The sequence below is a fragment of the Amblyraja radiata genome, chromosome 2, assembly GCF_010909765.2.
Source record: "Amblyraja radiata isolate CabotCenter1 chromosome 2, sAmbRad1.1.pri, whole genome shotgun sequence".
Taxonomy (NCBI): domain Eukaryota; kingdom Metazoa; phylum Chordata; class Chondrichthyes; order Rajiformes; family Rajidae; genus Amblyraja; species Amblyraja radiata.
In genome coordinates, this window is record NC_045957.1 from 70,388,462 (window position 1) to 70,405,372 (window position 16,911).

General features: G+C 42.2%; 2 protein-coding genes across 4 annotated transcripts in view; one reads left to right on the forward strand and one right to left on the reverse strand.

Moving 5' to 3' along the window:
* The window catches only part of LOC116990615 (ubiquitin thioesterase otulin-like), a 45,581-nt gene extending 39,887 nt beyond the window's left edge, over positions 1-5,694 (forward strand). For all 3 annotated transcript variants that reach the window (XM_033048497.1, XM_033048489.1, XM_033048479.1), the window contains one exon: positions 5,208-5,694. In XM_033048497.1, coding sequence (XP_032904388.1) covers positions 5,208-5,402 — 195 coding nt within the window. In that variant the 3' untranslated portion in view covers positions 5,403-5,694. The remainder of the gene's footprint in view (positions 1-5,207) is intronic.
* Positions 5,695-8,386: 2,692 nt separating this feature from the next.
* Positions 8,387-16,911, reverse strand: part of ankh (ANKH inorganic pyrophosphate transport regulator) — a 111,571-nt gene continuing 103,046 nt past the window's right edge. Inside the window, exons 11-12 of the mRNA XM_033048509.1 lie at positions 15,489-15,588; positions 8,387-10,903 (exon numbers count right to left, since the gene is read on the reverse strand). Of these exons, the coding sequence (XP_032904400.1) occupies positions 10,790-10,903; positions 15,489-15,588 (214 nt within the window). The 3' untranslated portion in view covers positions 8,387-10,789. The remainder of the gene's footprint in view (positions 10,904-15,488; positions 15,589-16,911) is intronic.

Below are 16,911 nucleotides of genomic sequence, written 5' to 3' on the forward strand. Positions count from 1 at the left end.
CCAGGTCGCAAAAACGAATTGGAAAAAAAATACGCCTAGGCAGGATGATTTCGGGTTACGGGCCGGATCCAGCCTGTGGGCTGTAGGTTGCCGACACCTGTTTTGCACATTCACCACTTGCCTAATGAACAACAGTGCAGCATTGAGGAGTAAGTAGACAAATGAAACACCATTTATCTGCTGGTACAGGTGCACAACCTTTTATCCGAAAGCCTTGGGACCAGACACTTTTCGTAATTCAGAATTTGTCGGTCTTCGGAATGGAAAATTTGTAGCGTAGATTTTAATGGCTGGCTCAGTGGTAGAGTGCTCGGCTCATATCCGCAAGGTCGCGAGTTTGCGCCTTGATCCCGGCAGTTACTCGGTCGCGAGTTTGCGTCTTCAATGTAGTTTTTTCTTGCAGAATAAATGTTTGTATGAAATGCAGTGTAGGAGAGGTGTACTGACTGTGTGGGCAGAACTTTGGAAGTGATTGCCCACCAGTCTAAAAAGCCGCTGTGTCTCCCTGTCCCTGGGATAGCAGGGGGCGATAAAACAGCACAATACCCCCCTCCCCCTCCAACTCCAGAGGAATCCGCTCCACGATGGGCCGCTACGGCGACAAGTGGCAGTTTGCCCACAGCCCGAGCTGCGCCCCCTCATCCGCCACCCCAAGAACAAGACGTACCTTGCACACCATCAGCTTCTGCCCCTACGTGTTCCTCTGGAGTTGGAGCGGGGCTGGGCTGGAGTTGCTGCTGGCTGTGGGTCTCTGGGATCTCCGTGCTTGCAGTGGGCCTGGGGGTCGGTGTCCCGTTGGTCCTGACGTCTCCGGCCACCCCCCTGGACTGGAGCTGAGACTGGGAACTGTACCGTCCTTGCCCCCTCCCTCTGCAACTGCAAACAACCCCACTCTCCTGCAAGGGCGGTACAGTTCCCGGAGGATGGCAGGTGGCCGGAGACGTCAAGACCAACAGGAACCCGCTCCCCGATGGGCCCCTACGACGCCCCGAGCTGCGCCCCGTCATCCGCAACCCAGGTTCCTCTGTAGTTGGAGCGGGGCTGGGCTGGGCTGCTGTTGGCTGTGGGTCTCTGGGATCTCCGTGCTTGCAGTGGGCCTGGGGGTCGGTGTCCCGTTGGTCCTGACATCTCCGGTGACTGGCACGGTCCTGCTCAAAGATCCTATAGCGGAGCTATAAGATCTTTGGTCCTGCTGGCATCGCCGACTTGAAGACAGTGCAAAGCCCCCGCGCCGGTGCAATGGGCGGGGAGCTGGAGAGGGGAGGGAAGGGGTCACACACATGGCCGGGAAGCAGAGGGGTGTAGGTGGGGTGAAACTGAAGGGAGCGACAATCTGTTGCTCGATACACTGTATCGTGAGTCTACCATGGGAACTTTTTAACTCAGCGGGCAGGCAGCAGCATATTGTCAATTATTAACCCTCCCGCGCAATATAGCCTCACCTTCTCTTTTATGAATGGGGATTTAGTTCCCCTTTCTTCGAGGACCGACCGGAGGTTCCGCTGTCACCTCTGCGGGCCGCCCTCGGTGAACGTTTTCAAGGACCTTTCTTCAAGGACCGAAAAAATGGCCGCTATTCGGAGGTTTTCGTTATTTGGACCTTCGGATAAAAGGTTGTGCACCTGTACTACTTCAGTGAGCCATCTAGTGAAAGAACCAGGTTTGTCGTCGGGAGCAGATTTACCAGGTGGCAGTATTACAATTTGTAGCAAGTTTCTGAAATGGCCATTGTCACCTCAGAAATTAATTATCATCACTTGCTTTCTGCAAAGGGCAAATGTTCATTCATTTTCAGAATTAAGCTGGTTGTTAAGCAACATTCGCAGGCTTGTAAAATTCACCAATTTTTGATGACTTTTCCTTAATTGTTCAATGCAATAATTTTGCTGTTTTAAATTATGTTACTGGTAAAAAATAATTATCAGGAGTTTGTTGGGACTCTTCTTCAGACTGATGGAATAGGGAAGAGAAAGCTGAAAAAGCAAATTAAGTGTGACAAGTGATAGGTGGTTACGTGAGGAGGAGCAATTTACAGATAGAAACATAGGAATAGGTGCAGGAGTAGGCCATTCGGCCCTTCGAGCCTGCACCACCATTCAATATGATCATGGCTGATCATCCAACTCAGTATCCTGTACCTGCCTTCTCTCCATACCCCCTGATACCTTTAGCCACAAGGGCCACATCTAACTCCCTCTTAAATATAGCCAATGAACTGGCCTCAACTATCTTCTGTGGCAGAGAATTCCAGAGATTCACCACTCTCTGTGTGAAAAAATGTTTTTCTCATCTCGGTTCTAAAAGATTTCCCCCTTATCCTTAAACTGTGACCCCTTGTTCTGGACTTCCCCGACATCGGGAACAATCTTCCTGCATCTAGCCTGTCCAACCCCTTGAGAATTTTGTAAGTTTCTACAAGATCCCCCCTCAATCTTCTAAATTCTAGCGAGTACAAACCGAGTCTATCCCGTCTTTCTTCATATGAAACTCCTGACATCCCAGGAATCAGTCTGGTGAACCTTCTCTGTACTCCCTCTATGGCAAGAATGTCTTTCCTCAGATTAGGTGGAAATGGTGACAAAGACTAAAAGTGAAATGGAAGAATAGGTAGGTACCCTTTTCCCTATTTCCCTCCCTCCAGATTTACATTTCACTTATTTTCCTTTTTTCTCTGACACGCTTTCTCCTTTTCATCTTGAATCTTTGTCACTATCTCCACCCTTCTACATTTGTATCCACATCACCTGCCAGGCTTTGCACACCCTTTGTACTAGGTTTCTCCCTCCTACTCCATCTGACTGAAGAAGTACCCTGACCCAAAACATTCTGTCCATTTCCCTCCACAAATGCTATCTGACCCGCTGAGTTCCTCCAGCACTTAAAAAAAAAAAAATTAGTGCAGAAGTTCAACAGGGCAATATACTGAGTCAAACCAGCTACAGCAATCACCTTCTTTCCATCATAAGCTCAGACGCCAGTGAATGCAGTGTTCAATTATGTTCACAAGTATTTAGCATATAAAACGGAACATGGGAAAATGGTATGTCAGCCTTTAATATGAGAGGGTTTGTCAGGAGTAATGAAGTCTTAATGAAATTGCCAAAAATCTTTGAGAGAACACCTGGGTGATGTGTACTGTTTTAGTCCTATTGCCCAAGAAACGTTGTAGAAAGGAGTGAAACAAAGATTCAGTAGACTGGTCCAAAAATGCGGGGTTGTACTATGAAGAGAGATTGATTGGATTCTAGAGTTTAGAAGGATGAGAGGAGATCTCTTCAAAATTGACCAAATCTTAAAGGGCATGACAGACAAGGTACAGGGAGTATTTTTCTTATTACTGATGTATCCAGAAGCAATGGCACAGACTGAGAATACAGGATAAGTCAGTCAATTTAAGATGGAAAGGATGAGAAATGTCTTCATTTGGATATCTATAAAAGCTTTTGCAGTCAGTTTTTATGTTCCCAGCCAGTTTTCTTTCATAATCTGTTTTCCCTTTCCTAATTAAGCCCTTTGTCCTCCTCTGCTGGACTCTGAATTTCTCCCAGTCCTCTGGTAGGCTGCTTTTTCTGGCTAATTTGTATGCTTCATCTTTTGTTTTGATACTATCCTTGATTTCCCTTGTTATCCACGGATGCACTACCTTCCCTGATTTATTCTTTTGCCAAACTGGGATGAACAATTGTTGTAGTTCATCCATGCGGTCTTTAAATGCCTTCCATTGTATATCCACCGTCAACCCTTTAAGAATCAATTGCCAGTCTATCTTGGCCAATTCACGTCTCATACCCTCAAAGTTACCTTTCTTTAAGTTCAGAACCCTTGTTTCTGAATTAATTATGTCACTCTCCATCCTAATGAAGAACTCAACCATATTATGGTCACTCTTCCCCAAGGGGCCACGGACAACAAGACTGCTAACTAACCCTTCCTCATTACTCAATACCCAGTCTAGAATAGCCTGCTCTCTCGTTGGTTCCTCTACATGTTGGTTTAGAAAACTATCCCGCATACATTCCAAGAAATCCTCTTCCTCAGCACCCCTGCCAATTTGATTTACCCAATCTATATGTAGATTGAAGTCACCCATTATAACTGTTTTACCTTTGTTGCACGCATTTCTAATTTCCTGTTTGATGCCATCCCCAACTCCACTACTACTGTTAGGTGGCCTGTACACAACTCTCACTAGCGTTTTCTGCCCCTTAGTGTTTCGCAGCTCTACTCATATCGATTCCACATCCTCCAAGCTAATGTCCTTCCTTTCTATTGCGTTAATCTCATCTCTGACCAGCAACGCTGCCCCACCTCCTTTTGCTTTCTGTCTATCCCTCCTGATGTGCCAACAATTCTCAAGACCGTAACATCATCTGGTATAAAACAGCGACTTATAGAGCGGCAAGCCCATGAACTATCCTAACCTTTCATTCTTTCTGCCACTTGTGAACAGTAGCTGCAATATGTATCATCTACAAAAAGAACCAGTTACTGCCAAGGATACATCCCCAAGAAAAGGGACAGCAGGCATATAGGAACACCACATGCATGTTCTACTCCCAAGTTGGATACTATTCCGATTTGGAAATATATCGTTGGTCGTTCATTATTAGTGGGTCTGAATTCTGGAAACTCCTGCTCTATAGCACTGGCAATAGCTTCACGGGAAGAACTTAACAGTTCAAGAACGTGGCTCAACTCAATGCTCTGAAGCGTAATTAAGGATAGGCACTAAATGCAGGGCTGCCAATGATGCCCAGATCCTGAAAATCAGTATACAGTTCCATTTTATCCTGGTAAGTTTCAATGACAGTTTTATCAGGAACAACATGGCATGTTAGTATATAGCTCCTGATTTATATATGTGACTACATCAGTATTTACTGTGCTTTTATCTATTCCTTTATCTCATTTATTTTTTCTAAGTTTATGCCCTCGCTGTTGGTGTGCACAGAATCAGTAATGTGTGTAATATTGGAAGCTACCTTGAAATACCAGTTGGGGGTTTTCATTTATTTTGTAGGTGTAATGTGTTCCATGAGCAAATTAATAGTTACCTGGCAATATGCCTTGGTTGCATTAATAATGAGTACCTTTTTAATCAGTTTGAAATGTAACTTGAGCTATTGATTGTATTAATTGATAGTTACCCCATCTGCAACAATAACTGTTATCAAACTGACATATTCATTCTTTCTCAAACATAACAGGTGGAAATGTTTCTTCTGGGATACTCCTTGCAAGTGACTATCCAAGTATTCAGGCTCTACAAATTTGGAACAGACGAGTTTATCACCTATTATCCTGATGATCACAAGGATGAATGGCCCATGGTTACCCTAATAACAGAGGATGACAGACATTATAATGTACCAATGAATGACGACCAAGTGACTATTTTATAAAGTGAATTTTATGGGATGGATGTAATTGGCGATACATATCTGGAATTTTAAAAATCCAATTGTGCTTTTTTGGAAAAGTGTTGCAGCTGAGATGCATGACTTTAATCTTAAAAAATGCTCAGGTTAAAATAAAAGGTTGAGTAAATGATATGTAGGCAAGAAGAATAAATCTGCTGTTCCAGACTTTTTCTGGTGTTCTATTAATACTTTGTAAGATTGTTCCTTTGTACACAGAAACTGTCTTCATAAATAATACTTGGAAATGATATAAATAAACATTTATTATACATGTGAGTGTTGAGATGTATAATGATTTAATTTCCAAACTTCTGATAACTTTATTGACTGAGGGACTTGGCAGTCTGCCGAAAAATTATATTTAACCTTTTTGGTATGCTAAAATATCATTGCTCCCATCAATTTCACATTTTTTTGGCGGGGCAAAAACAAAAGTCCATCAGGATTGCGTCAAGGATTCCATCCAGAGAAGCACTGAAAGGCAATGCCGTTACCTTTGAGAGGATCCATTACAAATGTGCAGGAGTCAGGCGGGTGTCATTCCTTCAAGGTGCATCCCCATGGTGGCCCGATATCAATGAGAAGCACCGACTGCCATGGAAATGCTAGAGGCTACAAGGGGCGACAGGGAGAGAACCTAGATTTACAGAAAGAGAAATTAAAGACACAAGGGAGATAAATGTCAGGAGCAAGGTCTGCTCTGCTGGGAGTGCAGAAGACACAACATGGCCTTCACAAGAATGGCCTCAAAGGAGTGGAGCTATGTTGCCAGAGGTTTCATGGCCTGTCACGATGTATCAAGGTGAGTCACAGACCAGTAAACCTACTGTTCTTTCCTACTTTTTTCTATGTTTGTAAAGATTGATATGTGCGCCCGACCTCCCACAAATCATATCCCTCTGTCCACATTTAGTTCCAGCAACCTCCTACACAGGTAAAGCCCTGAAATGTGGATAATGAAAAGGTATTAGATGTTTTTAATTTCAATTTAGGCTAAAACAGTAAGGAGTAAGAAGGTTCCCGTATCAGGACTCAAAGTTATGTGAAATCTTCCAAGTGTACTCTTCAGCACGTTTCATTGTGATTGGTGGGGTGGGAGATTGCAACCTTTACGCATTTCAACGAATGCAATCAACCCGGTGTGCACAATCAAATAAGATCAAATAGAACAAGTTGTCCTACAACTTTAGGCTGTGCACGCCATACGCAAGAAGAAGATTGTGATTGGTACATAACCACATATGTTATTACCATGCAAGCTGGCAATGACCCATTTCATCACTTTAAAGTATGTTCTGGGAGCAGCCTACAGTTCTCTTCTGGTTTTTCTTTCCCAGGCATCAAAGAGACGGCCCTTATTTCTGTCCTCGCTACAACATGAAGAACCAAAGATGCAGGAGGGAAGAGTGGAGTAAAAGGAGGAAGATGACAATGAAGAGTGTGTCATTGTTTCTGACACGACATTGAACATCCTTAGAGATTGGCACTGTGAGAGCTGAGCAAATAGGTTTGGGCTGCAGTCCTGTTTGGGGCATTGCGTATCTGGTGCTGGGATTCACTCTAGGATAGGTCATTCTGCACATTCATTCCCTCCAGGCATGGATGAGGATTTTGATTAGGGTGTACCGAGAGATGGGGAACAAAGTGCAGGAGATGATGAGCAGTGTGGATGTGCCTATCTCCCGAGGGGTAACTTTTTCACACAAAGGGTGGTGACTGTATGAAACAAACTGCCAGAGGAGGAAGTTGAGTCAGGGACTATCCCAACATTTAAGAAACAGTTAGACAGGTACATGGATCAGACAGGTTTGGAGGGATATACACCAAAAGCAGGCAGGTGGGACTAGTGTAACTGGGACACGTTGGCTGGTGGGCAAGTTGAGCCGAAGGGCCTGTTTCCACACTGAATCACTCTAAGTTGCTTAATACCATTGGTCAAGGCTATCTTCTTCTTATAATGTTGCTTTTGATGTTTTTGGAGATATACAGCATTATTTTCTAACAGCAAACCTTACCTGAGTAACTTGAGAAAAATTTTTGATGTCCCATTAGGTAATTTAAGATTAGGCATGCCTGATATGTGGAATCCATTTTACAGGATATTACATCCAAAGACATTTTTGGTAATGCCTAACTTAAAACACATTTGTCTGTGCAATTCTTGACTTTATCTTGTGATCCATGGTGTGAGCTTCTGAGACCTTTAAAAAAGGTATTTAAATCAGTTGATTCAAAACTTATCAATTTAAGGGAATGGGTGAGCTCTTGGCTGCAATGTCTACAGATTGTTAAAATAATGCCCCTGAAGGGATGTACAGAATGTGATGGTATAAGGGCTATATGTTGGATTTACAACTGTCTGAGCAAGTTAGTCAAAACATGAAGATAAGGTTAGGAAAGAAGCAATGGCAACACATTGCTCAAACGATAGTGTGTACCCTGAGATGGCATTGATAGCCAGCATTGTTAAACATATATGAAAGGTGGTAGCTTTAAGTAAAATAAATTGATTAGTTATTTGACACTTCGAGTGAAAAAAAAATCGACTGATATTTCTCTAACCTTAAACATAAAATGACATGCATCTTTTCATAGACTAGATGTCAATATTATTAATACATGGCTGTGAATATAGTTGCTGTTTAGTTATCAGGAGATGAAAAAGTGAAAAATAAATGGTGCAAGCAATTTGTAAAGATGAGATAACATGGAAAAATTGTACTCAGCATATTGTAATCTGTAGTTTCAGTTCAAGGTTAACACAACAATTTGTATGAAATTATCTGCTGGAAAAGGGCTGCAGAAAGTCCTCATAGAGAAAAGAATAGGAACACTTTCTATGCAGTTAATCATTGGCTAAGGTAGATGCTATTATAATCTTGAACAGAACAAAATGAGTTGAAGCAATTGCCATTTTTGCATGTGATGCTGTTAATTTTGTAAATAATTGTACTTAATCAATATTATGACATTAATCATTTTAATAATCACTTTGAATTGATCTGCTTACATCGGGAAAAAATCTCTTCATTATAGGTATCGCTCCCTACTGTTTATTTCCCAAATAATAAACATATTATTGGGAAAATTCTCCAAGTTGAGCAATGTGTGTGAGCCTTGTTATGTTGTGTTTTTTATTGCCTTATCCCATTTGCCCTATTCTGCTGCGTAGTGTAACCAAAATTTAAATCTTGAATCTTATTTTATAAAACGTCAAACTGTTTCATATGGCACTATGCAAAAGTGATCAACATGGTTTTTTTTTAATTGAATAGTCAACTGAAAAAGCACAAGATCATAAGCCCAAAATAATGGATTCAAATCAAATTAATACTGTGGAAAATACACATGATATATATATATATATATGGAAATAACAATATATTTGGTATATTAAAATTACACTTATATGTTAAACGGGGCATATTGGTACCTTAAATTAATGAAAACTTTGGAACATTTCACTGCTTGAAGAGATTTAAAGCATGTTGTAGAGCTAGGTTGGCTATTAAAGAGAACAGGTTTTCACTCATTTACACAACATTCATAATTTTTACACAAAATTTAATCTAACTATTTAGTAACGATAATGCTGAGAATCACGTCAAGATAAGTTCAATTAATATTGTCAGGGGCCTCTTCAAGTTAAATAGAAGAATATTGTGACCATAAGTGTTTGAAACACTCAGTATAGCAATGATCACATGATGCACTAATTTAAAAAAAAAAGATAGGCTTTTACTTCCCTGACTAAAACACTGCTCTTGCCAAGCCATTTTGTGCCTTTCAGCAATGGGTGAACTGCTTACCAAATATTTTGGGTATTACTACAGATGTTGCCTGTGTGTGCCTATTGCACACACTCACAAAACGCGTTGATTTACTAAAGGGTGGCTGTGATTTATTTTTCTCCTTAAGCAAATCTGCTGATATTTTGAAATTTCCACACCCAATCACATCATAGGGCACTTTGTGGCCATGTGTGCGGGAGTGTTACATAAAAAGCAAAGCTCCTCTCTTCTGCCTTAACAGTGCATTATTCTGTTAACCTTGTCCCTGAGAGCCAGCCATTATGGCTCTCAAAGAAATTTCCTTCAAAGATAAATTAAAGGTTGTCACTTGTTCAATAGGTCTTAATAATAAACGATTTTCTTCCATATAACCTTTTGTTATATTTTTCACTGAAGCAATTGAAGTGTAGTAACAATTGGATTAAAATAATGACCGGCAGAATTAACTTCATTATTTAGAACAGTAGAAGAAATTTAATAACTTTTCAAATGGCTTATCAAACTAGAATACTGATGAGTATATTTAAATCAAGGTTCCTTTAACTTCAAATGTACATGCAGAAAATGAAATGCCACTTAAACAGTGAAAAGGTATTTGCCCATTATTGTTCAGTCTGTGCTGGTGACACTCTTCCAGAGAACCCTACCAAGCACCCAGTTGCAACGTACGTGTCATCAATGTTTGTAAGAAATAGCTATTTTTCCACATGTAAACCTCTATCTAATGAACTGTAATGAATTAACGATTCCCTCTTTACAATATACAATGCTTTGAATCAGTTCATATATTTTAGTGTGAGTAACAAACTTGTGTACTTTGATGTTGTCAAATTTCACACCACTTTAAAACATATATTTTTCAAGTATTAACCTCGTACCTTTTTAGTATTACGAGTTTATGAAATTCAAGTAATGTCTGTTTTAGTATTAATTTCTCCACATTTAGCATTTTACTTGCATCACCATCCCACGCACATCATTATGCTCAAATTCTGTTATCAAACACTTTTTGGTATTAAAAAAATAATCTTGATATGTTTTAACCTTTTTCTAAATTGTGTACTTTGTGGTTTTGGTGACGAGCTCCACCTTGAACAGCAGCATTATGGCAGCAAATCCCACAGGCCACTAGAAATCTAACTGCAAACAAACATTTTAAAGAAGTAATACTTAAACAATTAAATAAAGTTAAATTCCCAAATATATACCCTTTGCATTTCAAAGATTTATGGAAAACAGGACAACAGGAGAGCAAACAAAAGAAAATGAAAGATGCTTTGGTTGCACATGTGTTGCTAATATCATGAGAGGCAAGGTGTCAGCCAAGCTAAAGGTAGAATACATTCTGGATGTTTTCTTTAATATTTTCTTCCTCCATGTAATAGCAGAAATGGAACAGCACTGTACATTAGGAGATCCTTCCTTGCCTGCACCTGTCCGATAGTGCAAACAATACTGCAGTACAATTAGAAGTTGTCTTTGGCAATAGACACTTCTAGAAAAATAAAATGGAAGAGGGAGAATAAATGAAGGGCATAATGTAGTACCAGAGTGATTGCCGCAGTGTGTAAATCCAGCTCACTCATCTTCATCCAATTCCACTACCTCAGACATTTCTTCAGGAACAACGTCATAATTCATTGCAGAGTCCTCCCCTTCAGCTGCTGCTATATCCAGTGTTCTTTTCTTTTTCTGTGTGCCAATACAATTTTAGCATTACAGTCCATTTTCAACCATTGACCAATCCAACAATACATATCATTCTTTCAGTGCCATTTTTTAATATCTTGGTGCCTCTCCAATCCCATTCTGTTCCATGATACAGGGCTGCAAAGAGGGCTGGCAAGCTGCTATATTGTTACACTGAAGATCAGAAGATCTCCACTTTAATCAGACAACATGAACCTGTGTGCTGCCCTCCATGGTACAGGATGCAGCAGTTGCATTGAACCATGCCTCTTTACTGGAGAATGTTGGTTTTTATGCATTGGCTAGATTTTGGCTTTCCTTTATCTATTGCCCAACAATTTAAAAAAGGGTATTTGCAGAATCTTTTCTCAGGGAGGAGGTGGTGTACATGTTGAGGTCTACAATGGAATGTAAGAATCTGTCTTGCAATTTGGCTGGGGTCAAGGGTAGGCACTGAAGTGAGTTGAGGAGGTGAGAATCAGGCTTGCACTTGGGGATGCAAGAGTTAGCTCACACTTGCTGAGGTGTTGAAAGTTAGTCTTGCAACTTAGGTTAGATTTATAGTTGAGTTCATACTTTGGGCACAAAAGGTTGTTTTTTCAGTCCAATAGTTCAGATCAACTCGCCATTGGTTGGGTGCGACTGGTAGTCTCTCGAACCTCGCTGAGGGCACGGTTCAGACTTGCAGTCGGGTTAGGAAAAAGGTGCGTCTCTCTATTGGAGGTGGAGGGAGGGGAAGATACAGAGACAATGATTCATTTCTGGGGAAATTAAAGTCATGTTCATGATTAGTTTGGGAGGACAAGGATCAACTTTGCAATCAGCTCAGGAGGGTCAGGATTGGGTTTGTGATCAGGGTTGAAATTCAAGGCTCAGCAGTGATGGGGTTATTAAGGGCGAGTGAGTATGTGTCCCACAGACTGAGGATTTACTTTCCATTGAGTCTATGACATGATCAAGCTGAGGGGAGTATAGGGATTCTTGAAGGAATTGGGCTTGCATAATGGAAGAACACTCAACAGTGGGGATTTAGGTGGGACTGGGGAGGGTTGGATATCGATGGCTCTCTACTTGTTGGTGTGAGGATCAGTCTTTGTGTGAGAGAAGTCAAGCTTGCATGCAGGTAATGCATACAATTCAGATTGGGGATAATGTTGGTCAAAGTCAATCTGAAGGGCAAGAGTTACTCGCAATTGGGTTGATCTTGTGCATGAAAGGCAAGATGTTAACCTCCATTACGCTCTCAATCCCCAAGTGGATAATTCCTTAAATGTATTTGTTTTCTATTCGGTTTGCAATTGCTCATTCTACTCGCGAGTATTTAGAATGACAGAGCGGTGGAAACCAGAGCAGTAGGTCAGCGTGTGGAGGGATCGATGTGGGATAAGAAAGGTTATGACAAGTCTGAAATAAAGGATATGCAGGAGCAGGATAATAAACAAGGTGAGAGTGATGGGCAGAACAGACCATTTCTGATTTTATCACTTCCATCTGTCTGCCCTCCACATCCTCCAACCTTATCGCTCCCAGTCCCGCACGGCCCGGTTTTACCTTCTCCCCAAAATCCATAAACACAACTGCCCTGGCAGAACCATTGTTTCTGTCTGCTCCTGTCCCACTGAAATCATTTCCATGTACCTCAACTCCATACTATCCCCCTTTTCTAATCTCCCCCAATCTGTGCCCAAGATGCCTCACGCACCCTTCGTCTCTTTAATGACTTCTGTTTTCCGAGCTGCCTCATTGTTACTGTGGACATTCAGTCACTCTACACCTTCATCCCCCACCAAAGGCCTTAACGCCCTCTATTTCTTCTTCGATGGCAGAACCGGTCAATTTCCTTCTACTAACACTTTTCCGCCAAGCAGAGCTGGTCCTCATTCTTAACAACTTCTCCTTCGACTCCTCACACTTCCTCCAAATCAAAGGTACAGCTATGGGCACTAGCACGGGCCCCAGCTCTGCTTGCCTCCTTGTAGGATACTTCATTAACTTCATTAACTTCACCACTAGTTTCCATCTGGCACTGAAATTCACTTGGATCACCTCCGACACTTCCTTCCCATTTCTCCATCATAGGAGTTAGAATATCGACTGAAGTCTATTATGAACCTCCAGTGGGATCCCCACCACTAGTTTCATCTTCTCATCTCTCCCCCTTTCCGCTTTCTGCAGAGACTGTTCCCTCCGCAACTCCCTGGTTAACTCATCCCTTCCCACCCAAACCACCCCCTCCCCAGGTACTTTCCTCTGCAACTGCAGGAGATGCAACACCTGTCCCTATACCTCCTCCCTTGACTCTGCTTAACCCAAAAGGACTGTTGTGGTCCTTGGTCAGAGGTTCACTTGCACCACCTCCAACCTCATCTACTGTACCATTGTTCAAGGTGTGGCATCGGCAAGACCAAATGCAGGCTGGGCAATCGTTTCACTGAACACCTTCGCTCAGTCCACCTTGACCTCCCTGATCTCCTGGTTGCCAAACACTTTAATTCCCCTTCCCATCCCCACACTGACCTTTCTGCCCTAGGCCTCCTCCATTGTCAGAGTGAGGCCAAATGCAAATTGGAGGAACAGCATCTCATATTTCATTTGGGCAGCTTACAACCCAGTGGTATGAATTTGATTTCTCCAACTTCAAGTAACCCTTGCTTTCCCTCTCTATCCATCCCTCCCACACCCTAGTCATACCAGTTTCAAAGCCGTCTTGTCGAGCCTCATTGTACTCGTTCTCATCTGGGCCACAGCTAACAATGTCCGGTTTCCTTTATCATCATTACTTTTTTGCATATCTTTCATTCATTTGTTCAATATATCTCTATATCACCATCTCTACCTCTCATTTCCCTTTCCCCTAACTCTGTCTGAAGAAAGGTCTCGATCCGAAACATCACCTATTCCTTTTCTCCAGAGAATCCTGTCTGAGCCGCTGCGTTACTCCTGCTTTTTGTGTCTATCTTGTGTTTATTACAATACATAGATATGGGCAATGCGGATGATGGTAGAGCTTGAATCAATGAATGAACTATGATGTTGTGGCAATTATGGGGCCTGATGGTGAGAGAGATATAACTGGTGGCTTAATAGTCAAGGGTTTCTATGTTTCAGTTGTGATTGAGAGGGAAGTAAGAGGTACAGCAGTTGCCTTACTAATTAGGGAGAATGTCACAGCTGCATTCAGAAGGCTCATCGGCTGAGGCAAATGGGTAGAGCTCATATTTCTGAGTTATAGTATTGGTCACTCTGGTGGGATTATACTCTAGGCCTCTTAAGAGCCAAAATATAAAAGCAACAGTTATCTTCATGCATGGCTAATTTCCTGGATATTGACCGAGACTTCCTTAGTACAAAAGGCTTACACGCAATGTTCCCTCTAGGTTTTGCAACCAGTGCACAAAGAAAATTTATATGCACACAAAAGGTTTCCGCGGATTTTGAAATTCGGGAAAAAAAAAAAAGTAAAAATCCGCGGCCCGATCCGGAATCGGGGACAGCTGCAGCCCAGGGGCACCGCATCCGGTCAGCGGGCCCCGCATCCGTCCCCGTGCTTCACCCGGAGGAGGGCCAGGGCCGCCCTCCTCAAAGATGGCGTCGCTGCTGGCAGGAATCCAGCGGTAATGACAGGACTTGGACCTTGGAGAGGAGGGGGAGGGAGCTGGGGAGGTGAAGGGATGGGGAAATGGAGAGAGGGGTGGTATAGGGCTTGGGGAAAGGATGAGAGAGGGGGAGGAGAGAGGGGGAGTGAGGATTAGAGCGGTTGGTGGGTTGTGCTAGTTGTGTCCTTTTTGTGGAGATGTGGGTTAGCGGTTTTTTTGATAGTCTCGTTTTCTTGGGGCCTGTCTGTGCTAGGAGGGACTTGTTTCATGGAAAAATGAAAACCATTCAAGAGTCATGTCATAGATATACTGATATGCACCTACAACTCTGTTTAATTGAATGGAAACAACCAAACGAACAAGTAGTTCAATCTTCAAAGTATAGGATAAAATCTTAACTGAGTACATAACCATAAATTGCATTCATATTTCTCCAAATATGATATCTGTATATTATATTTGTATAATATTAAAACATAATAATACAGTTTTATTAGCCATGAGAGAGGCTATGGCAAAAATATTATGAAACAATTTCAGGTTTATATTTGCACAAGAATTCAGTACGCAGACACATTTGTAACAGTATAAAACATTGCACAATACAAGATTTCTGCGCACATGAACTATTAAAAATTAAAGGGAGCATTGCTTCCAAGGTGCAAAATTTGTTAGGTGTATCCAAGAGAGATTCCTGAAACAAAATGTGGATAGTTCAACTCAAAGTTGGTCCATAGTGGACCTTGTATTGGGAAATTAACCTGGCCAGGTGACTGGCATTTCAGTGGCAGAGCGTTTTGAGAAGAACAATCACAACACCATTGGTTTTAACCAAATTTCGATACCATCTATTTTTCATTTGATAGTTAAATTGAACACCTTGAAGCCTTTTGCAAAAACTGTATTGAGACTATATCATCAGTGCCTGTTCTAGTTTCATGCAGTGTCAAAAACAAAACAGCTACAAAACCTTGTGTAGAATTTTTTTTTACCTCTTGGCGATAAACATAACACGATGCTATTGCTACCATAGCCGATTCTCCTAAGAAACCAGCTAGAAGTGAACCAACCCCTAAGGAGGCTCCATGGACTCTGAGGAGAAACAGAAACACTTCTATAAGTTATTAGCACTGTTGCAAAAGGATGACAATTCAGAAATATAATTGCTGTTACATAGCGCAAAACTGTTTATAACATTAGGTACACAATTAATTTAATATTTTTGGTGAATGATAGCCTCTCTCTGGATGAGGAAATCAATTTGCGTATAGGAATGGCAGCAACCACCTTCGAGAGTCTAACCAAGCGATAATGGACGAACAGGAAACTTACAATCAAGACCAAGATAAGTCTCTATAAACTCTCTATAAAACTCTAAAAAGCATCATGAGCATATCACAGTACAATGGTGAATCTTGGATGACTTAGAACATCAAGAATGGAAACAAAAATAATTTTAATTTCCGTTGTCTTCCAGGAGTTTCTTAGCAGAACAAAATCACTAATGAATCTGTCCTCCCTGATCAACATGCCTGGCATTCCTGCGATCCTCAAGCAGGAGCATTTCCGTTGGCTTGGATATGTACACAGGATGGAAAATGGACACATTACCAAATGTGCTATACTGGGAGGCTGCAAATGGACAGAGGGCAAGAGGAAGAACAAAGCTTCGCTACAAGGATACGACTTAAAGAGATACAACTAATTTTAACATTGACACTGACGACTGTGAAGTGGCTGCTGAGGACCAGGGGAGTGGAGAAAGGACCTTCAGGCGGGTGTAGAAAACCACTACATATGAGGTGCTGCTCCTCCAAATTCTGGTGGTGCTCACTCTGGCCATGGAGGAGGCCCAGGACAGAAAGATCGGATTCGGAATGGGAGGGGGAGTTGAAGTGCTGAGCCACAGGGAAATCAGGTTGGTTAATGCGGTGTTCGGCGAAACGATCGCCAAACCTACGCTTGGGCTCACCAATGTAGATCAGCTGACATCTAGAGCAGCGGATGCAATAGATGAGGTTGGAGGAGGTGCAGGTGAACCTCTGTCGCACCTGGAATGACTGCTTGGGTCCTTGAATGGAGTCAAGGAGGGAGGTAAAGCAACAAGTGTAGCATGTCTTGCGGTTACAAGGGAAAGTGCCCGGGGAGGAGGTGGTGCGGGTGGGAATGGAAGAATTGACCAGGGAGTTAAGGAGGGAGCGGTCTTTGCGGAAAGCAGACAGGGGGGGGGGGGGGGAGATGAGAAGATGTGGCGAGTGGTGTGAAAGGTGAGGACTAGGGGGACTCTGCCCTTGTTACGAGTGGGAGGATGGGGAGAGAGTGTTACAGGGTATTGAAGAGACCCTGGTGAGAGCCTCATCTATAGTAGGGGAGGGGAACCCCCGTTCCCTGAAGAATGAGGCTTGTAGTCCAACC